At 40.9% G+C, this 24229-nt stretch overlaps 1 protein-coding gene across 4 annotated transcripts in view; it reads right to left on the reverse strand.

Moving 5' to 3' along the window:
- Positions 1 to 24229, reverse strand: part of LOC149166841 (uncharacterized) — a 357550-nt gene that overhangs the window by 205180 nt on the left and 128141 nt on the right. For 3 of the 4 annotated variants that reach the window (XM_089432772.1, XM_089432775.1, XM_089432773.1), the window contains exons 3-4: positions 21876 to 21953; positions 9522 to 9621 (exon numbers count right to left, since the gene is read on the reverse strand). In XM_089432772.1, the coding sequence (XP_089288898.1) occupies positions 9522 to 9621; positions 21876 to 21953 (178 nt within the window). The remainder of the gene's footprint in view (positions 1 to 9521; positions 9622 to 21875; positions 21954 to 24229) is intronic. The other variant, XM_089432776.1, reaches the window with a different exon arrangement.

A 24229-nucleotide genomic window follows, 5' to 3' on the forward strand; every position in this document is an offset into this window, starting at 1 on the left:
TTAGTCCAAAAACAATGGTGTCACTTGTCTGCTTGTTTTGTTTCCTTCAGTTGATGATCTGGAATGTGTTGAGCATGTACTTGTATTTATTTTCAGTATTTACATGGTAAATAACTTGTTAATTAATCAGAACGAGTAGGCAGAATAAATCAGAAAGTACATGAAGGGTTTCTAACAGGTTAGACTTAGAAATTCCAACATGGTATCGGAGCGTGGTTGCAGATCACAAGAGAACTGGGGGCATCAGCCGAGCAGAGCAACAATAGCAGAAACAGTTGTCCCGAGTGACAGAAGTTGTTCCTAGTGGAGAAGCAGCAAGGAAGGGGTGACGCAGTGCCTGCGTCATCAAGTTTGAGCCGGGAGGAGGATCAGCACAGTGGAAGAAGGGAGCAGACCTGACCTACGCAGTGCCCGGTAATCTTTCTCAGTCAAGAAGGATTGACACCCATGGCCAGGAGGTGCGGATTTTGCTAGTGCAGGGATTGCGCAAAGCCTAGAAGCTCTAACCTTTAGGTTGCTGAGGCATAGGAGGTTGTGGGTAAGTTGCGAAGTGAAGCTGGTTGGATAATGTGGTCAGAACAGTACCTAACAGGGCAAGACCAAGGAGGAGGGAGTTGTTGCCAAGGATTTCTAGCCAAGAAATCTGGATCAGTGGTGCAGCTGCACTAACGATCGGAGTGGGGGCATCTTGACATTGGTAGAGGGGTTTCCAGGAGGGAAATTGAGGCTCAGAGGGAGTCACACCGAGAACTTCCAGAAGGGAAGTAGAGGAGCAGCGAAATGGCAGTGAACAAGGTAAGAGACCAGGACAGACTGGACGGAGCCTCAAACTTCGTAGTCTGGAAGGCCAGAATCTTGTCTGTTCTAGACAGGAATCGTCTCAAGCACTTCGCCTTGAAGACAATAGCGATCCCAGTTGACCCGGTTGAGAATGACAAGTACGAGGAGGCAATGGCAAGGGCCAAGAGAATCATCCTTGACAGGGTCAAGGACCATGTAGTACCACATATTGTCGAAAAGGACACGACAAACGCGATGTGGGAGGCCCTCACGAAATTGTATCAGCATACTTCCGTGCAGAGGAAGATGCTACTAGAAAATCAGTTGCGGTCATATCAGATGTAGAAAGGAGAACAGATTGACATCTTCCTCGATCGATTGAAGGAGATAAGGGATTAGCTGACTTCCTTAGGGGCCACGCCGAATCAGGAATTAATGGTGAGGACCGCATTGAACGCAGTCTCAGAGGACTAGGAGATATTTGTCCAGAGCATACTGGGCAGATCGACGCTTCCAGATTGGGAGGAACTGTGGGCGGCTCTTCGCCAAGAAGAGATCAGAAGGCTGACCAAAGCGAGAAGCAATGGCAAGGGGGTTAGAATCAAGAAGGAGGAAGAGGAGGATGTTGCCTTAGCATCTGAGGGAAAGCAGGAGAAACGAAAGAAGAAGGACCTCTCCAAGGTCAAATGCTTCCACTGTGGGGAACTAGGTCACTATGCGAGCCAGTGTCCAAGGAAGAAGAGCAAGGGAGAGGCCTCCGAGACCAAGGTTGCGCCAACAAGGGCGAAGAAGGAAGTGGAGACAGATGATGACAGTGCCATGAGTGTTCACATGCCACTAGAGAGGAAGTGGGGAGACATCGAGCTGTAGTCAGATGGACTACAACTGATGAGGGGCAAGATCCTCGAGGTACCCAGCCTCTTGGATTATACCTTGCTACAGGAGCCCCGAAGAGTAGCAGTACTGGTGGATGTCAGTAGAGACGGATGCGGATGGAGCAACAGAGGGAGCTACAGTGCAGGAGTCCCAGGATAGCGTGAGGCCACAGTGCAAGGTGCATGGAGTTGTTGCAGCAGCACAGAGGTCAGAGAGGGATCACTTGTTAGCGACAGAAGGAGTTTTAGCATTGTGGGTGTCTCTAGCCTAACAGAGATGTCAGAGTTGGGAGATCAATTACTTACTTTTCAGTAACTAAGTTGCAATGGCAGGGCCATGGGCAACAACACGGATGCAGAGGGAGCTGTCGTACGGATGCAACAGTAGCAGTGGCAGGGCCATGGGTAGCAGTACATGACGCAGCAATGCAGAGGATATTGGGCAGGGAGGCCTAGCATTAGCACAAGGACCGATGCTGAATGATCAGGGTGATACTCAGTGAGGAGTATTACTAGCGCACAGTCCTCGCTGAGATGGAGTGTTGATTTGGGGTAGCATCGGATGTGCTCTAGCCACGAAAATTGGTGGAGAGGCTATAGCACATGAGATCTCCAAGACCCAGAAATGGTTTGGGTAGGTTCTAACCAATTTGGGAGATATTAAAATAATTAATATTTTTAATGGAGTTCCTAAGTCTAAACTTAGGAGAAATAAAATATTAATGTGAATTAATATAAAACTGAGTTAGAATGGTCCAAAAGTCATGGATCAAGCCAAATCTAATATTAGTCATTGCTTAGAGATTTAATCTCGGCTGTTGATGAACCAACGAGAAAAGTATAAGAGGAGGCTTGAGGGTCAGTTGGAGGATACACCGAGTTGATCAAGATTTCGATTTTCTGGGGCATGGTTTGCTGAGAAGTCGAAAGAGTGATCAGAGTTGCAACTGAGGGGCAATGAATACAAAAGAAGAGAGGCAGAGATAGTATCAGGAGGATCAACGCAGAATCCAAGAGAGAGGGACGCAGAGCCAGCGAGAGGTTCACGCAGAGCCAGCCAAGGCTCACGCGGAGGCAGCCAGGAGCTGCGCAGTGCCTCAGAGAGCCAGCATGGGTGACCCAGACGCTCTGAGGGCTGACGCAGTGCCTCCAGAGGCTGACGCAGGGCGAGCTACAGTGGCGTTGGGCAGATGCTGGGCCAGAAAGTGCTGACGCAGTCCCTAGAGGCTGACGCTGGGGTTTTCGTGGGGCAGATTGGAATTGGGAGTTGTCGAAGTGTTTATCTGGGGTTTCAGTCCGAATATCTGTCTCCAAACGAGAGGTACTACTGCCGAGATTATTCTCTGTTAGGTGAGCCGGTTTTGGCACCCAGATTGTATTCTGAAACTGCTTAATAATACAACCCTCAGATAGCTGCACCGGTTTTCCCGCATTGGGTTTTTCTGGGGACATTAGTCCAAAAACAATGGTGTCACTTGTGTTCTTGTTTTGTTTCCTTCAGTTGAAGATCTGTAATGTGTAGAGCATGTACTTGTATTTATTTTCAGTATTTACATGGTAAATAACTTGTTAATTAATCAGAACGAGTAGGCAGAAATAAATCAAAAAGTACATGAAGGGTTTCTAATGGGTTAGACTTAGAAATTCCAACACCTTCTTTATATGCCTTTTGCCTTTTTATGATTTTCTTTGATTAACTACTCGGTGCTCAAGGGATAAGAGCATGATGCATAAGATATAGCAGTGAATACCCCCTTTTAAGGCAGGATGGTTCATTGCCCACCAGGGGTTGGGATAATCATGGGTTCCTATATGATGAAGGAGGTTCATAGAACCTGTAGGAACCAGGATGATGGCCATGATGATGGGGTAGAGCTCATGTATTTGCTTTTTCCCACGTGCTAAATACGTTTGTCCCGGCCATCTTTTGCATTATGTGGTACATTTTCCTATTGAATGTGGTCAAATATGCTTTTATCTTTCTTTTTAGCTTAATCAACCTTCGAGCATCATTCCAAGCCATGACCTGAGGTGTGGGCGAGGGGAAGGGGCGAGCTAGCCTATGTGGACCCAGTGGAGGAATGTGGACCCAATTGGGAGAGATGATGAATGGGGTAATAATGAGTGGAAAGGGGGTAATATATGCAGATAAGGGAGCGGGACCACACAACCAAAATCGGGGTTTCCCATGAAATACCATCCCTAAATCCAAATGGTCAGTAAAAGAGATCCTACGGACTAGAATGCAAGGTTAATATCCAAAAGGGGTCTATGGGACAAGGGCACAGACCTAACCCATACTTTCTGCCGAATCCCCCCGTTAATCCATGCCCAAAAGTGTCCATGATAAGAAAACTACAATACTCAATTACCAAATGACAAGGCATACCTTCAAGTTCGTGATGCCCACCTTCAAACATACGATCATGGCAAATGGGCGAGGGACCACATGGTTGGCTTAAGTGGCGGAGAAATGGCACACTAAGCTAGTTGGTGGCTACAAGAGGTTGTTAACTGCCGGCTGAGGACCATCTTGGGGAAAATATTTCTGCTAGGGATATCACCCACAAAATTGTGGGTAACAGACCCTTGCTAGTTTGAGTGGTAACAGTGGGAAATCCAACCCAAAAGGTATTTTTTTCATTGTGCAATTAGGTGTTTATGCTTGTTTTCATTGGGAAATTTGGGCATGGATTATTGGGTAACTTGGAAGAAGGAAGGGCTTTGACCATGGTTTTTTTCCCTCGCCTTAAATGAGGGGTTAATCCTCAATCTTACTCCTGTGGGATCTCCATTATTGGCCTATGGCTTTAGGAAGGGCACTACTTGGGAAACATCGATCTTAGTAGCGTGGTCCCATTTTCGCATTCCACATTTTCACTCCCCTCTACAGATTACGAGCCTTACTTCATTATTTTCCTTCTCTGGGTCCACAAGACCATTAGGTCCACGAGGCACTAGCACAACTCCTCCCCTTGTTCACATATTTGGGTCGAGCCTGGAAATGTTGCCCCAAAGATTGATGTAGCTAAAAGAAAGTTAAATTCATATCATGGCCACAAGCAACAAATAAAAGAAAACAAATATTATAAAATGCAAAAGATGGTTGGGTCATTTATTATAGCACGTGGGCAAAAGCCAATCGTGAGCTCTACCCCTTATCATTGTTGCCATCACCCTAGTTCCTAGGGCCCATGAGTGCCCCTCACATCATTAAAGGAACCCATGCACGTCCCAACCCCTGGTAGGCGATGAACTGCCCCGCCATGAGGGGGTAATAATTGTTTTATCATTCACAGCATGCTCTCATTTCCTGAAGTTTCGAGCAATAATATAAAAGAAAAATCAAGAAAAAGAAAAAGGAAAATAAAGAGCAATGGAAAAACAAAGGCTGGAGTAACTCATGTATCCACGATTGCCCCCTCCTACATCTATATACCTAATATGTGGACATCCCCCATCATTGTTATCCTTGTACCCATGGCATTTGGCCTTAAGATCCCTGTGTCACCATCCATTCATCATCATTCACATGCCACCTATTAATTGAAGGATGTATCTGGGACCTGTATTTCCCCTTAGGGGCTAAGAACACCCAATAGGGTTGTTTATTAACCACTCCTACCTAGGGAGGTAACATTATTACGAGATTAAAACCCCAAATTTGGAAGAGAAGCCGCATATGAAGTCCCAAATTGCCCTTAATTAACAAGCTTGGTTCACTTAGATGCACTAATGAATTATTGTACTTAATGGTGAGGATGCAACACTGGGTATTATGTGTGCCTTGGAGGTCGTTTCATCATGGTTTGGGCAACTTAATTGGGGCCCAAGTCCACGAGAGGAGCATATATGATATGACACTTTCCGAGTGAAGCGTTGACAGTCATGGGACTCCTATACTTATAGAGCATCATTACTTCACTCCATGGGAACCTACAACACCACAACAATCTACACTTTGCCCCATATTATTCACGAGATAATGCACTTGGACCAGTGTACCCCCAATGGGCTTAGCATTATATACAGGTTTTGGCAGTTGATTTTAGGCCCAAATGAGGTTTGTCTCCTATTAACTTGGAAGGGCTACCACCATTCTCCAAGCCCTCAACGATGGACCCGATTCAAGCTATTCTATCACCAAGAGAACCATGAGACCCATTTTGTGTCCCAAACACAAAATTGAGGTCCACTTGATGATTTGCATGGATCTTCAGGGGCCAACCCCTAGTAGATGATTTATGGAGCCATCTTGACTCACTTTGGCACAAGGAGAGTTCAACGCATGCCTCAAAAAGGCCCATGTAGTGATGATGTCCGCATTTTGGCCCTCTTGTGGGTTTATCTTTATGATTTTTCATTGGCTATGTGGTTGGCTTGTAACCACAATTAGTTTTGCCCTCCATTTGACAACTAAGAGGGGCTTCTAGGCTAAATTAGACTTGATAGATCATGTATAAATAGATGAGAGCTCATTTGAGCTTCTCATCATCATCACACTTGGATTGGATCTCTTGAGAAGAACTCACACTTGTTTCTTTGGCTATTGGAGAATCTTTTGGAATGCATTTTGACATTTGGAGCTAATTCACATTTCTTCTTTGGAGCTATTTCTTGGATCTTGGATGGATATATTGCATGTCATCTTGTAAGTGCTTAATGTTGATGGAATTTTTCTCTTGAATTTGTTTAATGTATGGAATTGTTGCTTCTAGAATGTGCTAATTGTGCCCTAATTATTGAAAATTAATTTTGGAAGGCTTTCTAGTTGAGTATTGCATATGTTATTCAATGTATGGCATGTAATGAATGTTCCTAGTGGAGGAAATTCTTGAACTCTCCATGAAATTCCATTATCTTTGAAGTGGGTAAATGCTTAAACGTGGTACCTAGGGCATCATTTTTAAGCCTCCTTAGAGACGATTTAGCTCATCTTGAACATCCTAAGACTCCATATGCCCAAAGGACAAGGCACTAATCCAAGTCCTTGGTGGTCATCTCTACTTTTCATCCATAATTTTCCTCTTAAAATTTAGTCCTTTTAAGGCTAGGGCGAAAATCTAGGGCTTGCAAGAAAATTTTAGGGAGGAGACTTTTCGGGAATTCGAGAGCCTAAACATCAAGCTTAGGGTCTAGGCTACCTATGCTCCAAGTTTGGTGGGCATCCACTCGAGTTTCATCCATAAAATCTCTTGCCCTAGGTATTGGTCCAAGAGGAAATCCCTAGTTTCTTCTCCCTCAACTTGAGGACTTTCTTGAATGTTGTATGAGCTTAGTACTTGTTGAAGTAAATCATAAGAAACCTTTTCTCATTATTGCCTTGATCTCGGGAGTGCCATCATCCACGATTATTCGCAAAACCTTAGGTCTTGTGCAATTCATCTCTAGGTATCTTATAGGGAACGAAGCACATTTTGAAACATTATATCATAATCTTGGAGTCTTCCTTGAGAGGTCCTAGATCATCACCTTGTACCTTCAACCCTCAAATATCTATTATAGGTGATCAAAATCATACAAGCACTCCTCCCATCGATGAAAGTATGTAAAGAGTAGGGGACCTTGGTTGTGGTGATAGTGGCCATTGTCCCATTGTTAGCATTTAGTCTAGCTCTTTCTCTTGTAGGGTTTCCCTCTCTAAGGCCTGCTAGATTTTGTGGTAACAAGCCTTATATTAGGTATTCTAAACTTGTGTCCTGTTAGTTTGAGTCTGTATCCATTTTGTTTTGGTAAGGCCATGTCTAGTCACTTGAAAGCTTGACCTAGGAAATCTCATCCCTAATTAGATCAAAGAACCTTGGTGGACTTTTCATGAGGACACATAGTTTTATGGGAGCTTACATTTGTAGGGGTGATGAGGACTAATATTTGTTGTTTAGTTTCCAACTATTACAATGACACTTTTTACAGCTAGACAGCTCATACAAGCAAACACCTCCACTCTAGATGACTCCATTAAAGGCACTATCTCGATGAGGAGTTACCTAGAGTTAATTTAGCGACTTCTCCCTTGGCCATTTAAGGGATATTGGGCCTAAATAGCAAGGGCACAGACTGAGGTGATAGTGGATCCCTTCCCTATGTGTGCCCATCCAGCGACTTGCCAAGACCTTAGCAACATTATTAATTGAATCGGTAACACCCATCACTATCAATTGGCCTATCAGTTTCTCCATAAATCACATCCTTGATTGATATGCATTCCAGTATTGGAATCCAAGTACTATAGTTCAACAATCTCCTTCTTGCATTTCTCTTCTTATGTGAATGTTCCTTACTTTTTGCACATATCATCCTCCTTAGAGCACTATGAAAAACTTCTTATGAAATTTAATGCTAAGGAGAGGAACTTCCATGCAATAATGTTCCTCGTAACAATGTACTTTGTAACATTGAATATGGAGATTACAATGTACATACGACAAAGGGGCAAAGTAGTTGACTACCAATGAGAATACAAAAAGAAGTCTAACAGTGACACAACACCATTCAACCCTAGCAAGCAGTCACACCAACATGAAAACTATATCTCCAATTAAGATCTATGTTTGTTTTTTCTTATTGATAAGTGTAGTTGAAAGGGACAAGGTATAGGAAAAGTATTCAATTTTTGGTTTTTTTAGAGGAGCTTAAGTAGAGATTTTTGTAAACAAAAGGAATTAAACAATAGCAATGCCACCTATTCCTATTAACAAAATGGCTACCACCACAACTCCCACCAAAACCAAAGACAAGGAGTTTTGTAACTATAATGCACTTATGTTGTAAAGATAATTAAAACCCCTTTTCTTATCAAGAAAAAGGAAAAAGCACTCTTTCATTAAGATCCAAGCCTAAAAAAAGACAAATGGGTTAGCTCCACTAGTTGTCATCAATGTTGCTTGGCATTTGGCTAGATATGCACCAACAAATGGCCAGTTCAAAACCTCCTGGGTAGGTCACAATAGTATGCCATCGGGTTTACTAGGAATACCATCCACGAATGTGAGGAAGCATCCCTTGGGTTTTCCCATGAGGTTTTCCTTGAAAAAAAAATATCCAAGCTTCAAATTTCTCATCATCATTTGACTATGATTCCTTTGGTTCTACCACATTTTATCAAAGTTAAGAATCAGTTCATTGTTAAGAAAGCTCACATGTAAGAAAATACCGACATGCACTATTATTTTGGACAAGTACCTCTACTTGTTCAGATACCTTAGACATGTAGGGAAACTTTTTTGGGTTGTAACACTCACATTGGCCTTTTGAATATTTTCACTCTGTTTCTTTGCTGGTCTAGAAAGGATGTACTCTATATAAGTTTTGTCAATGTTATGTAGAACAGATTATGAGGCACCTAATTCTATAAATTGAGGATATATGAATTTGAGAGTTGGTTGTTTGATTTTTAATGGATATATTACTTAATTGTAATGGTTATTTGTACTTTGCAATTTATTTTGAAGTAGATTTTACATTGGGCCTCAAAAATTTGTGTATAAGTACACATATTTTTAATTTGTATTTTAGCTTTTGCTTATTGTGTATGTGTTATTTTCAGATACTAAGCCTTGCATCGTTTGCATTTTCATGCACAAACAAACGCATATAGAATGTAGGCACACAATAAAACTATTCTTTGTTTTTTCAACCTATATTACCACAAAAAGTTATTTTGGACAATGGTAACTTGTGTAAAAGTATGAATAGATAGATGCACAACGCATCATAGTCATTCAGGGAACCTCACCATTTAATGGTAGTTTTGATGATGTAGGGACTTGTTTGCAAGTTGAACTGATTATAAAATGTACATGTAATTAAAATTATCTGCTTTTACCGAGTAGTCAATTCACATTAAAATAATCATGTAATCCTTACCAACAGCTTCAACTAGTCGTAGAACCATCTGCCCTGTATGTACACCCTTGACACAATTTGTCCAATAAACCTTAAACGACTCAAAAATGTACACACAACCCTGTTACAACATGCAAATATATCAGACTAAACTAGAGCTTCATGAAAAAATAGGCAAGAAAATCCAAACTATTTTTATTATTTAATAGCAATGATTTGAAGACAAAATATCCATTCAATGCTTTGGAAGTATAAAACAAAATAAATTGGAAACCTGGATGTAGTTGAAAATAACTGAATTTGGAGATATATTATTTGCAAATTTGAATTATTGCATTATTGGGGCTTTTCTAGTTAATTGGTAGAATTTCTAACCTTCAAATCTAACAAAATTCTTATGACAACGGGCATTGTGAGAGTTGGAAATGGACTGTTTATTTTGAATGTTATGTTTGTTGAATATGCCAGCTACTAGTTCATGGACTTATCAACACATTACTAAAGACGCGGAAAGGTAGAACGAAATTCATTGAGGTTCAAGCAATGTTAATTTGGATCATCATCTCCTTTGTGACATAAACATAATATATAAATTTCATATGATCCAAGAGTTAAGTGAGGTGGAGAAATGAATACCAATATATTCAATAAAAAAACCATGTTCAAAGGAATATAACATTGTCTTCTCTTCTTTTAGTCAAGTGTCAATGACCTCAAAAATTCAATTAGCAATCTAGAAAAAACAAGGTTCATATACAAACTCAAGAATGAATATTGAATGGAATTTAGCCAATTAATTCTAGTAATCAATAAATATTGATGAGCAATATATATTATCACATAAATATGCACCAGGAGACCTGCCTAATAATTATAGGCCATTTAACCTTGTCACTGCTAGATGCCTCTCCATTCATACCATTTTTTCAATTTTAGAAGGGTGTCCCTAGGGGCTGTATGTTGATTTGGGGTAGCATCGGATGTGCTCTAGCCACGAAAATTGGTGGAGAAGCTAAAGCACATGAGATCTCCAAGACCCAAAAATGGTTTGGGCAGAATCTAACCAGTTTGGGAGATATTAAAATAATTAATATTTTTAATGAGTTCCTAAGTCTAAACTTATGAAAAATAAAATATTAATGTGAATTAATATAAAACTGAGTTAGAATGGTCCAAAAGTCATGGATCAACCCAAATCTAATCTTAGTCGTTGATTAGAGATTTAATCTCGGTCGTTGATGAACCAAAGAGAAAAGTATAAGAGGAGGCTTGAGGGTCAGTTGGAGGATACACCGAGTTGATCAAGATTTCGATTTTCTGGGGCAGGGTTTGCTGAGAAGTCGAAAGAGTGATCAGAGTTGCATCTAAGGGGCAATGAATACAGAAGCAGAGAGGCAGAGATAGTATCAGGAGGATCAACGCAGAAGCCGGGAGAGAGGGACGCAAAGCCAGCCAGAGGTTCACGCAGAGCCAGCTAAGGCTCACGCAAAGGCAGCGAGGAGTTGCACAGTGCCTCAGAGAGCCAGCGTGGGTGATGCAGAGGCTCTAAGGGTTGACGCAGTGCCTCTAGAGGCTGACACAGAGAGAGCTAGGGTGACGCTAGGCAGACACTGGGCCAGAAAGCATTGACGCAGTCCCTAGAGGCTGACACTGGGGTTTTCGTGGGGTACATTGGATTTGGGAGTTGTCGAAGTGTTTACCTAGGGTTTCAGCCAGAACATCTATCTCCAACTGAGACGTACTACTGCCGAGATTATTCTCTGTTGGGTGAGCCGGTTTTGGCACCCAGATTGTATTCTGAAACTGCTTAATAATTAAAACCCTCATATAGCTGCACCGGTTTCCCACATTGGGTTTTTCCGGGGACATTGGTCCAAAAACAACGGTGTCACTTGTGTGCTTGTTTTGTTTCCTTCAGTTGATGATCTGTAATGTGTTGAGCATGTACTTGTATTTATTTTCAATATTTACATGGTAAATAACTTGTTAATTAATCAGAACAAGTAGGCAGAAATAAATCAGAAAAGTACATGAAGGGTTTCTAACAGTTAGACCTAGAAATTCCAACATGGTATCAGAGCGAGGTTGTAGATCACAGGAGAACTGAGGACATCAACCGAGCATAGCAGCAATAGCAGAAAACAGTTGTCCCGAGTGACAGAAGTTGTTCCTAGTAGAGAAGCAGCAAGGAAGGGGTGACATAGTGCCTGCGTCATCAAGTTTGAGCCAAAAAGAGGATCAGCGCAGTGGCAGAGGGGAGAATACTCGACCTACGCAGTGCCCAGTCATCTTTCTCAGTCAGGAAGGATTAACGCCCATGGCCAGGAGGTGCGGATTTTGCTAGTGTCGGGATTGTGCAGAGCCTAGAAGCTCTAAAATTCAATTTTTTGGGGCTTAGGAGGCTGTGGGTAAGTTGCAGAGTGAAGATGGTGGGGTATTGTAGTCAGAAGAGTACCTAACAGGGCAACACCAAGGAGGAGGGAGTTGCTACCGAGGATTTCTAGCCAAGAAATCCGGATCAGTGGTGCAACTACACTAACGATCAGAGTGGGGGCATCACGACATTGGCAGAAGGGTTTCCAGGAGGGAAATCGAGGCTCAAAGGGAGTCACACTAAGAACTTCCAAGAAGGAAGTAGAGGAGCAGCGAGATGGCAGTGAACAAGGTAAAAGACCAAGATAGACTGGACGACGCCGCAAACTTCATAATCTGGAAGGCCAGAATTTTGTCAGTTCTAGACAGGAATCGTGTCAAGCACTTCGCCTTAAGGACGATAACGATCCCAGTTGACCCAACCGAGAACGACAAGTACGAGGAGGCAATGGCGAGGGCCAAGAGCATCATCCTTGACGGGGTCAAGGACCACGTAGTACCACATATTGCCGAAAAGGACACGGCAAATGAGATGTGGGAGGCCCTAAAGAAATTGTACCAGCATACTTCTGTGCAAAGAAGGATGCTACTTGAAAATTAGCTGCGATCATACCAGATGCAGAAAGGGGAGCAGATAGACACCTTCCTCAGTCGATTGAAGGAGATTCAGGATCAGCTAACTAGGAGGTGTTTGTCCTGAGCATCCTAGGCAGGGCAACCCTTCCAAATTGGGAGGAAATGTGGGCGGCTCTTCGCCAAAAAGAGATCAGTAGGCTAAGCAAGGTGGGAAGCAGCGACAAGGGGGTCAGAATCAAGAACGAGGAAGAGAAGGATGTTGCCCTAGCATCTGAGGGAAAGCAGGAGAAACGGAAGAAGAAGGACCTCTCCAAGGTCAAATGCTTACACTGTGGGGAACTGGGTCACTATGCGAGCCAGTGTCAGAGGAAGAAGAGCAAGGGAGACGTTTCCGAGACCAAGGCTGCGCCAGCAAGGGTGGGGAAGGAAGTGGAGATAGATGATGACTGTGCCATGAGTGTTAATACGCCACTTGAGAGGAAGTGGGGGGACATCGAGCTCTAGTCAAACGAACTACAGGCGGCGACGGGCAGGATCCTCGAGGTACCCAACCTCTTGGATTATACCTTGCTATGGGAGCCGCAAAGAGCAGTAGCAAGACAGGCGGATGTCAGTAGAGAGTGTTGTTAAAATCGCGATTTTTTCACCTTAACGCATAAATCGCGCTTTTTATCCCAAAAAATCGGCGGATTTTTTTTATAGCGCGATTTTTTCGAAAAAAAGCGCGATTTTTATGGAAAAAATCGGCGAGGCGCGGGGCAGCGGGTTATAATAGGCAAAATGCGATTTTTTTTTATGTCATTTTTGACTTGGGCGCGCGTTGGAGGAGGAGAAGTGTTGGGAGAGAGGAGCTGAAGGGTTTGGAAGCAAATCCAAGTGCTTGTTGGAGAATTTCAAGAGGAGATCACAAATTTCTCCATAAAAACGGTATGTAGATTATTTTTTTTTTGGTTTCCTTGTTTAAAAACTTTGTTTTTTCATTGTTTTTGGTTGGCAAATTTCATATGGGCAGTGGGCACCATTTTCCTTTTGTTTTTAAAGAATTTATTGTATTTTTTCATTGATTTGGGATGGGTAACTTGGTATGAGTATGGGAACCAATTTTATTTTATTTTTCATTTTTTTTAAACATTGTTTATGTTTTTTCATTGTTTTTTGGCATTGCCATTTGGTTGGGTAACTTGGGTTTGGAACTTTGGATTTTGGAAATTTGTATTTTGTAATTTTGTAAATGCTAAATTGTAATTTGTATTATGTAATCCTAAATTCCTATTTCCTAATCCTTATTTTTCCAAAACAAACATGCCAAGGAAATTGGATCCTTTCTGGGAATATGGTGAACCTAAAGCTCCGAATGATAGACAAAACTTGAATTGCAAGTTGTGTGGAAAGGAGATAAGCGGGGGGGTGTACAGGTTGAAGTACCACCTTGCACAAATCCCTGGACGTGATGTGGGGCCCTGTATAAATACAAATCCTGAACTTATCCAAAGAGCCATGAGAGCATTGGGAGAATTAGAGCAAACTAGAGAGGCCAAAGAAGAACTCAAAAGGCAACTAAGAAGGTCAGCTGAAGGAAGTGGACCAAGTGGCACTGGTTCTACTGCAGCGTCAGTCAATCCGGTAGCTGCATCATCATTTTTTGTTCCTCGAACCACACCTGGTTCACAACCAACTATCGGTTCAATGCTAAAAAGAACTGAAAAAGAACAAGCTGATAGGTTGATGGCAAAATTTCTCCTCTGGAGTGATATTCCTTTCAGCATTGTAAGGAATAATCCATTTTTCCACCCTGTTGTTGATGCTATTGCCAGTGTTGGCCCGGGGTACAAAATCCCTTCTTATCATGATTTCAGAGGCCGGATTCTTCAAGAGGAAAAGCGTGACTGCACCCAAAGATTGGAGGATTTTAGGGCATCATGGGCACAAACAGGATGCACTGTTATGTCAGATGGTTGGACTGACCAAAAGGGGAGAACCCTTATAAACTTCTTGGTTAGTTGTCCCAAGGGGACTATGTTTATCAAATCTATTGATGCAACTCATCAAATCAAAGATGCAAGAACTTTATGTGATTTGTTGGATGTGTTTATTTTGGAGGTGGGTGCAGAAAATGTTGTCCAAGTCATAACGGACAATGCTGCAAATTATGTTGCTGCTGGTAGAATGCTTATGGACAGGCATCCTACTTTATTTTGGACACCTTGTGCTGCCCATTGTATTGATTTGATGTTAGAGGACATAGGGAAAATTCTCTTTGTCAAAGATATTGTTGACTCATCAAAAAGCATCACAAAATTTATATATAATCATACATCTGTGCTTAGCTTGATGAGAAGATTCACCAACAACAAAGAGTTGGTGCGCCCCGCCATTACACGGTTTGCGACGAGTTTCATATCTCTTCAATCCCTTTTGAATTCTATGTGGGATTTGAAGAGAATGTTTCTTTCAGAGGAGTGGCGTGCTTCGTCAATGAGCCGCAAACCAAAAGGAGAGGCGGTATGCAGACTAGTTTCATACCAGGAAGACTTCTGGGCGGGAGTGCAGGAGGTGTGCGCCGTTACTGAACCTTTGGTAAAGGTTCTTCGGTTGGTTGATGGTGAGAAGCCCACAATGGGCTATTTGTATGAAGCCATGGACAGGGCCAAAGAAGCCATTCGGTCCTACTATGATGATAAGGGAGATGATGGGTTTCAGAAACAACTCCTTCTATGGGAAGTGGTTGATGAGCGATGGAACAACACACTCCATCGTCCCATTCATGCTGCTGGGCTTTTCCTGAACCCTGCATTTTCTTATGCATGTGGGTTTGATTTTGATGCTGAGGTCGTGGAAGGATTATTAACCTGTGTCCAGAAGATGGTGAGATCTCCAGAACAACGTATAGAGATCTCTAGACAAATTGAGACATATAAGATGTCAGGTGGCACATTTGGCTTTGAGATGGCTGTCACTGATAGGACGATTAAAATGCCAGGTATTTTTTAGTTTGTACTTTGTAACTTTGTTTCAAATTTCATTGTCTCTTCAAATTCCATTTTTTTCTTATGTTTATTTAAAATTTTATTTGTAATTTTGTTGTAGACGCATGGTGGAAGATGTATGGTGGCAGAGTACCCCTTTTGCAAAAGCTTGCCGTACGCATCCTCAGCCAAACATGCAGCTCCTCAGGATGTGAGCGCAATTGGAGTGTATTTGAAAAAATACACAACAAGAAGCGCAATAGGTTAACACTTAAACATTTAAAATATTGCAAATTTCCAAATAAATTTTTGAATTCATTAAAGTTTTAAACAATATTTTTTTTATAATATTAATTATTAATTATTATTTCATGAACTTTGTACAGGTTGGAGTCCCATAGACTTAATGACATGGTCTATGTCTACTACAATCTTCGATTGTGGGTGAGACAACTAGCGAGGACACCTGATACGGAAGCCATCTCATTGGATGGGATTGACACCACTGTTGAATGGAGGGTTGAGACCGAGAGGCCTCTCATGGATCCCACTGATGATTGGTTAGTGCAGGATGAGGGGGAAGAGGAGGAGGAGCAGGAGGAGCAGGAGCAGGAGCAGGAGGAGGAGCAAGTGGAGGAGGAGGAGCAGGAGGAGGAGGTGACACCGCCTACCCGGGCTACCACTACCACCAGTAGAGGACGTGGTCTCCGTCTACCTCAGCCTCCTGTAGCTGCTACTACTAGTTCTTCAGCTTTTAGAGCACGTCAGACTCCACTGCCATTTCCACCAGCACAGGCACCAGCTTCTACATCTAGAGGGAAAGAGAAAGTTGTGCCATTTTCTCGCAAGAGGGGCAGAGGAAATCAATAGGATTAGACTTTCATTTTATTGTATATGACATTATGACATGATGAGATACATTATCATATTTTTTGTTGATATTTTGAGGCTGAGTTGGGACTCAGGACTTACTATTCAGGACATGATTCAATGTTATGTGTGATTTTAGCGCTAGAAATGATATTAAACATCTTATATATTAGATTTTTTATCATATTTATGTGTCAATGTATTTATTTTATGTTGTAGATGGTTTAGATATTAAAAAAATTGAAAAAAAAATGAAAAAAAATGAATATTTTTGTGCCAAACGCTTTTTTCCCGCTTTTTTCCGCTTTTTTCCCGCTTTTGCCGATTTTTTCCGCTTTATTCCCGGCGCCGATTTAATCCCGATCGCGCTTTTAACAACATTGGTCGAGACGGATGCGGATGGAGTGACAGAGGGAGCTACAGTGTAGGAGTTCTAAGACAGTGTGAGACAGCAGTGCGAGATGCACAGAGTTGTTGCAGCAGCGCAGAGGTTAGAGAGGGATCACTTGTCAGTGACAGAGGGAGCGCTAGCATCGAGAGTGTTTCTAGCCTAACGGAGATGTCAGAGTTGGGAGATCAGTGACTTACTTCTCAGTAACTGAGTTGCAATGCAGCAGTTAGCAGTGGCAGTGCTATGGGCAGCATGATGAGAGGGGTTGCAGTGCAAATGCAGTAGTGGTAGCGGCAGGGCCATGGGCAGCAACACGGATGCAGAGGGAGCTGCCGTACGAATGCAGCAGTGGCAGTGGCAGGGCCATGGGCAACAGCACGGATGCAAAGGGAGTTGTCGTACAGATGCAATAGTGGAAGTGGCAGGGCCATGGGCAACAGTACATAATGCAGCAGTGTAGAGGATGGTGGGTAGCAAGCCTAGCATCAGCACAGCGACCAATGCCAGATGATCAGGGTGATGCTCGTGAGGAGTATTACTAGAGCACAGTCCTCGCTAAGAGGGAGTGTTGATTTGGAGTAGCATTGGATGTGCTCTAGCCATGAAAATTGGTGGAGAGGCTAAATCACATGAGATCTCCAAGACCCATAAATGGTTTGGGCAGAATCTAACCAGTTTGGGAGATAGTCCCTAAGTCTAAACTTAGGGAAAATAAAATAATTATGTGAATTAATATAAAACTGAGTTAGAATGGTCCAAAAGTCATGGATCAAGCCAGACCTAATCTAAGCCATTGATTAGGGACTTAATCTCGGTCGTTGAATTGTCAACTAGAAAAGTATAAGAGGAGGCTTGAGGGTCACTTGGAGAACACACCGAGTTGATCAAGATTTCAATTTTTTGGGGCAGGGTTTGCTAAGGAAGTCGAAAGAGTGATCAGAGTTGCAGCTGAGGGGCAGTGAATACAAAAGCAGAGAAACAGAGATAGTACCAGGAGGATCAGCGCAAAAGCCGGGAGGGAGGGAAGCAGAGCCAGCCAGAGGTTCACACAGAGCCAGCCAGGGCTCACGCAGAGCTAGCCTGGGCTCACGCAAAGCCAGCCAGGAGCTGCGCAGTGCCTTAGAGAGCCAACGTGGGTGATGCCGAGGCTCTAAGGGCTGACACAAGGAGAGCTAGGGTGACGCTAGGCAAACGTTGGGCCAGAAAGGGCTAAAGCAGTCCCTAGAGGACGACGCTAGGGTTTTCGTGGGGCAGATTGGAGCTGAGAGCTGTCGGAGTGTTTATCCAAGGTTTCAATCAAAACATCTGTCTCTGGCTAAGAGGTACTACTGCCGATATTATTCTATGTTGGATGAGTCGGTTTTAGCACCTAGATTGTATTCTGAAACTGCTTAATAATTAAAACCCTCAAATAGTTGCATCATTTTTCCCGCATTGGGTTTTTTCAGGGACATTGGTCCAAAAACAACTGTGTCACTTGTGTGCTTGTTTTGTTTCCTTCAGTTGATGATCTGCAATGTGTTGAACATGTACTTGTATTTATTTTCAGTGTTTACATGGTAAATAACTTGTTAATTAATCAGAACAAGTAGGCAAAAATAAATCAGAAAAGTACATGAAGGGTTTCTAACAGTTAGACTTAGAAATTCCAACACTGTATATTATTATGAAACTAAGATTCCTGCATTAAACTCCAATTGATTAGTACACAATAAAAGCTCAACCTTGAACTAGCAATAAGTGGTCAAAGACGAGTTTAAACCTAAAGTAAGAGTGATTGAGATCAGATCCTAAAGATAGTTATAACAAGAAATTAACATAAACAAGTGAAGTGAATGTGTGCCTTTGGGGAAGAAAATTCGAAATAAGTGCACCATAAACTACCATAACACCACAAAAATATTTAACCAATAACAACGAATAGATTCAAAGAGCTGCAACAAAGCATAATTAGACCAAATCACATGTTACCCAAGAGATTGATTGCATCATAGCGAATCATAGGGGATGGGCTACCATTGATCTCCTTGCTTGCAGGATAGGTAGTGTTCTAAGGAATGAAGGATGAAATTGGAAGTGTGAAAATTCTATTGTAGTTATTGGTTATTAATCTTTTTATCTTTGTAGATTATCTGTCTTTTGGAAATTAATTCACGGAAAATACTAAATTAAAATACAACTGCAATTTCACAAATAAATAATCACAGGAACTAAGAAAACAGCACACACATAAAATTTGAAACCAATATTTTTGGACAAGTTGTCCATGGAAAAACCCGGAAGGGAAAACCAGTTCTGCAGATGAGGATTTTATTATACTTCAGCAAATCCGTAATTGAAATTTACATATATTGTTTGTTGTAAATTAGCGATTTCTTACTACTGCAAGCTGACTCAAACTCCTAGAAGCAAATCGACCTTTCTAAATCAATTCAACCTCGGATCAAAAAGAATGGTATGACACACTCTCTTCATTGGGACTGACTTCAGGTCAGTAAGAGTGCTATTAGACACTCTCTTTTATCTGGGACTGACATCGGGTAAGTAGAGGATGGCATGAGACATGCTCGATCACTTCTTCTTCTTCATAGTTCAGCAGAGTAGTGCAAGGCAATGCATTGATGGCGAAGATAGTACCGACAGATAGATGGATTAGCACATGGAGTTCTCCCTAGTTGAGAGGGACTGTTAAAATTGGAAACTAGGGCCAAACTCCACATGGGTCACTTTATTTGTGGCAGTTGATATTTTTCTTGGATTCCTCTCATCGAGAGGTGTAGGATTGATCTAACGATCATCCAATTTCGACATGTATTCATGGAGATATGAATTTATTTGTATTCTTGACAATTTGTCAAGGTCAGCCAGCAAGCAAAAGAGTGTTTTTCACCCCTAGCGTATCCTCAACGTGGCATATAAAAGGAGGAGACCTTGTGGCATTATTTCACTCATCTCATCATCTGATTCTTCTCTCTCCTAGTCTAATTGGGTATGCGTAGGAGGAGCAGGTCTCTCACACGTGGGAAGAAGGAGGACACAGTTCTGTTTTGGCAGCGTTGACTTGGGTTGACCGAGGTGCAGGAGGATTGTTTCAACAGCGTTGACTAGCGTGAGGGTACCTTTGACTGCGGATTAGTGTGGGGAGCCTCTTCCAAGCAAGCTACAGTTCTGGACAGCAAGCATTGACCTCTGTTTGACCACCCTTTGACCAGCGTTGACTGTCAAGGGTTGACTACAGACTTGCACTTTCGTTGACTGCAGTTTGACCACCATTTTCGGACTGTTTTGGGTTGTCTATCATTGTTGTTGGAGGCCGAGTTGACTGAGGTTGACTTGAGGTCAATTCTGACCTGTTTGACCAGCTTTGACTTTGTTGGCTAGAGTTTTGTTACAACGGTCATAAAATTACAGATTTGTGTAATTGTACTATCTCTCTCTCTGCTGAATTATTGAAGAATATAAGAAGAATTGATAAAGGGTTTCCCCGCATTGGGGTTTGACCCTGGTTAGTGCCACATCTTGTGTCTCTTGTCTTGGCTTGTCTTCTACTGTTTACATTTATGTTCTATTTGCATTTTACTATCATGTTGATGTGATTGCAATTCTGGAAATTGATATTGGGCTAATAAGAAAATTTGAAGTAAACTGCTCTTAAGCATAAGAACATACCATAATTTAACAAATTCGAGCTAGGTTTTATAAACCCTTGATTTCTCTTCCTGTGTCCTAGTAAAAATGTATTCATCACTCAAACAAAATCTCGATTTTTTTACTATGTGGTTCACGGACCCCGGAGATTGGTAACCGCTATGTACACGGAATATTTGTACTAGGCAGATCCCCTTGAAGGGATCACTTCCTGTCGGCTCAACCACCGAACCTGACTCCAAGAGTGTCGAGAGAATTGAACTTGTGACCTCTCAATAGCAAAAGGTGCTTAAACGACAGAAACTCGACCAATTGAGCTAACCTAAGGCTTAAAAATCTCGATTTGACATATGAAGCTTTTTCTATTTTATTTTAATGCTTACAGGGTGATATTGATGATGAGGATCCCAATATAGGTAATTATTTTGATGATATGTAGGTATCCGTTGTAGCATGATTTTTTTATACTAGAGGCCATCTAGAGCCTATTTGTTGATGTATTTTTTGTTCAAAGATGTATTGCACTAAGTGCTATTTTGGTTATATGCACTCTTGCTATATAAATGAAAACTTGTGTGTGTGTATAAATGGTTTTGATTCATGTGGATGCACATGAATATATATGTTTTTCTTTAAGATTTGAATATTTTATGTATTTTTTGGTCTGATGTTTTTACCAATTTCGGTCCAGTTTTGACAGATTCCCGGTTCGGGGGATTTACTAGTTCAGTGAATGGTTTGGTTCCTAATAACATTGTTTTGGATAAATAAGACCTCTCAAACTCTTAGTTGAATTTCACTGCATTAGATGAAGTGTGTTTTCCTAATATAATATTGGGTTATTTTGTTCATCTATTTCTTATGGCTCGTCTATATCTCAACCCTATATAGGGTTTTGGTATTTAACAATCTAGCTTCTTCATTACAAATCTACGGTGGTGAACATTATAATTTTCTACCCTTTTTTCTAAAATGCTATATGTACAAATTGTTACATTTTTTAGAATAATACAAAAACACTTTTACCCAAAAAAAATTGTAGTAATTATTCTTTGGTCAAGCCCTTCAACTACAAAACCACCCCATTCATCTCATTTAAAAAAAGGGTGAATTTATGGCAGAACAGAGAATTAAACAAACTTGGTCTAGTTTTTCTTTGCTTGAAATTATTTTGCACCGTACAATAAACATAAGAAAATCTCCATACAAAAGGAACCTAGTTTTAGGTGTTGAATATTAACTGTTTCCCAAAAGCGTTTGAAAAAGGGCAAAAATATTCTGCATATAATTGACCAAAGACCATAGTGTCATTATAGATTATTTTAGTCAGCTGACAAGTAATACCAGGCTATGCCTAAGACCTCATAAAATATTCAATTTCAATATTTTTCTCATATTCTGCAAATTGGATTCTTGCATTGAAAATTTGATGTCCATATCTCTAAATATATTTGTCGGACCATGTGATTATATCCCTGCATGTCTATGCTTTTTATTATTCTTGTTGGAGCTTCACTTAACTGAGTATCAAAAGAGCAAAGAAAGGCATACATTCAAGAAACAAAGAAGCGAGCCTGCGAGAGAGCCTGAAATAGCCAGAAGAGCAAAAAACCGGAAATTGAAAATGGTCTGCACATCAAAGAACAGCTAACAAGGTCAGAAATATCATTTGCAAGAGCCAAATTAACATATTGGACAGAAATGTATTTTTTATTTAAATTTACATGAACAGAATGGCATATGCTTGAAAAACATTTCCGGTAGAGGCCCTAGTCTCCTGCTGTAAAGCAGGATCCCTTAAGACATCAATCAAGATTCTGAAAAGATAGATCTGCAAATCAGCAAAACGTCTCCAGTTTATTTTAATTAATTGTACGGAACCAAAATTTCATATTTCGGCTAAGATTCTCCAGAAAATAAAATCAATCCCAATTTATAACGTTGAAGAGGTTAAGACCAGTGCAATGGAAACTTGAAGTTTCCTTGCTGAAAACTTGCAGAGGTCATAATTTTTTTAGAACATGCATGTGAAATAAAGATTTCAGTTGGAGATATTTCTGCATAGAAAGCAAAAGCTCCAGAAAAAATAACACAGATTTGGCATAAATAAGAGATGTAAATCCATCAATCTGTGGATTACATTAATGTAACCAGCTAGTAATAAGATACTGAATGATATGAAAATAGAAAAGAACCTTGCGAAATCACAATTACATTAATGTAACCAGCTAGTAATAAGATACTGAATGATGTGAAAATAGAAAAGAACCTTGCAAAATCAACCACTTAAAAAGCATATCACTTCACAGACATATCCACAGAAGTCACATTTTTGTCATTAGAAATAGTAGTGAAATGTAGCAATAACTGTGCTACAAAATGTAAGGTAAATTTCAGTCACAGTTTATAGTGTGCAGTTGACTGACTAGATGCACTATTTGGGCTCAATGTCATCTGTAAACAAGGGGCCTATAGCCCATATGCGTTACCAATATGGATCTTCTGCGGAATGAAATTTGGTTTGTGTCTCAGAATTATGCAGAAATCTCTGTTTTTCAGAATTGATTCCAAGGCTTCTATTCATGGCACAACAATGAACACAAAACAACCAGCTGGCAATGCAACTACAGTCAGGATTATGAGTTCCTGTTTCTCTGTTGTTATTCACCAAATAGATACATGAAATGGATTTTCTTATTACCTTCAAGGCTAGGTCTATTGGGAGTTTCATCAGCTATGGTGCCAAGGTCAATTCATCAACATGGTTCTGGGTGTGTCCATTTCTCATTCTAGTAGCTTGGTTGATGAATTGCAGTCCACTTTCAAATGTCCAACAATTAGGTGAAACTGTGAAACTACCCTGCCTATGGTGCCAGCTATTTAACCAAGCCCGTTTGTGTCAAACATTCCCAACACTCCTATTCCTATTTCCAATGAATGAACATGTATCCCTATTGTTCAATTAAACAATACTCATCACGACTAGCATTTTGCTTCAAGGCAATGCTTTCCTCAGTAGTTCCTAAATTGAAAGACAAGACAATGCTCGTGTAAATATGTGTTTGCCACTGAAATGAGATTTACAATCACCAATGCTGTTTACACACAAAAATTATATGGCACCTTTTTCAGAACAATCCAGTATTAATAAGAACAGAAATGCTGCAGTAGCATATTGCTTCAGCATTAATAAAGAACAGAAATGCTTTCTTCAATATCATTACTCACCATGGAGATACACACACACAAATGAGGATCAGCAAACAAAATGGTATCAATTGCAGACCACATCATTGCAACATACCTGACCACCCTTGAGCCTTCTAGGATGGCGGTGCAACGGAAATTTCTTTCAAATTTCCTTATATTCACCATACCATACATCTCTGGTACCATATAATTGTTCTGCCTTGTCATAAAATGCAATTCAACATGCATACTCATGCTAGCTCATGTAAACATACAGAAATATAAAATGCAGAATTAATCTTGAAGCATATAGCAATTAAATAGTAATAATAAACAGAATTAACAGAAATTAAGAGTCAAGACACATAATAGAACTCTTATCTTTAATGAATATTACAGCAATTGGCTGCTAAAATGGGATGTTCCTCCCAGTCGTAGGCACTATTTGTTGATTTTTGGTAGCATCGGATGTGCTTTAGCCATGAAAATTGGTGGAGAGGCTAAGGCACGTGAGATCTCCAAGACCCAAAAATCGTTTGGAGAAATTCCACCTGGACGAAGAGATATTAAAATAATTAATATTTTTAATGGGGTTCCTAAGTCTCAACTTAAGAAAATTAAAATATTAATGTGTATTAATATAAAATAGGTGAGAAAGTTCTAAGAGAAGAGGATCAAGCCAAATGTAATCTTAATCATTGATTAGGGATTTAATC

Source organism: Pinus tabuliformis, chromosome 5_1 (genome assembly GCF_031772625.1).
Source record: "Pinus tabuliformis cultivar Carrire ecotype Pingquan chromosome 5_1, CPIR1, whole genome shotgun sequence".
NCBI classification, from domain to species: domain Eukaryota; kingdom Viridiplantae; phylum Streptophyta; class Pinopsida; order Pinales; family Pinaceae; genus Pinus; species Pinus tabuliformis.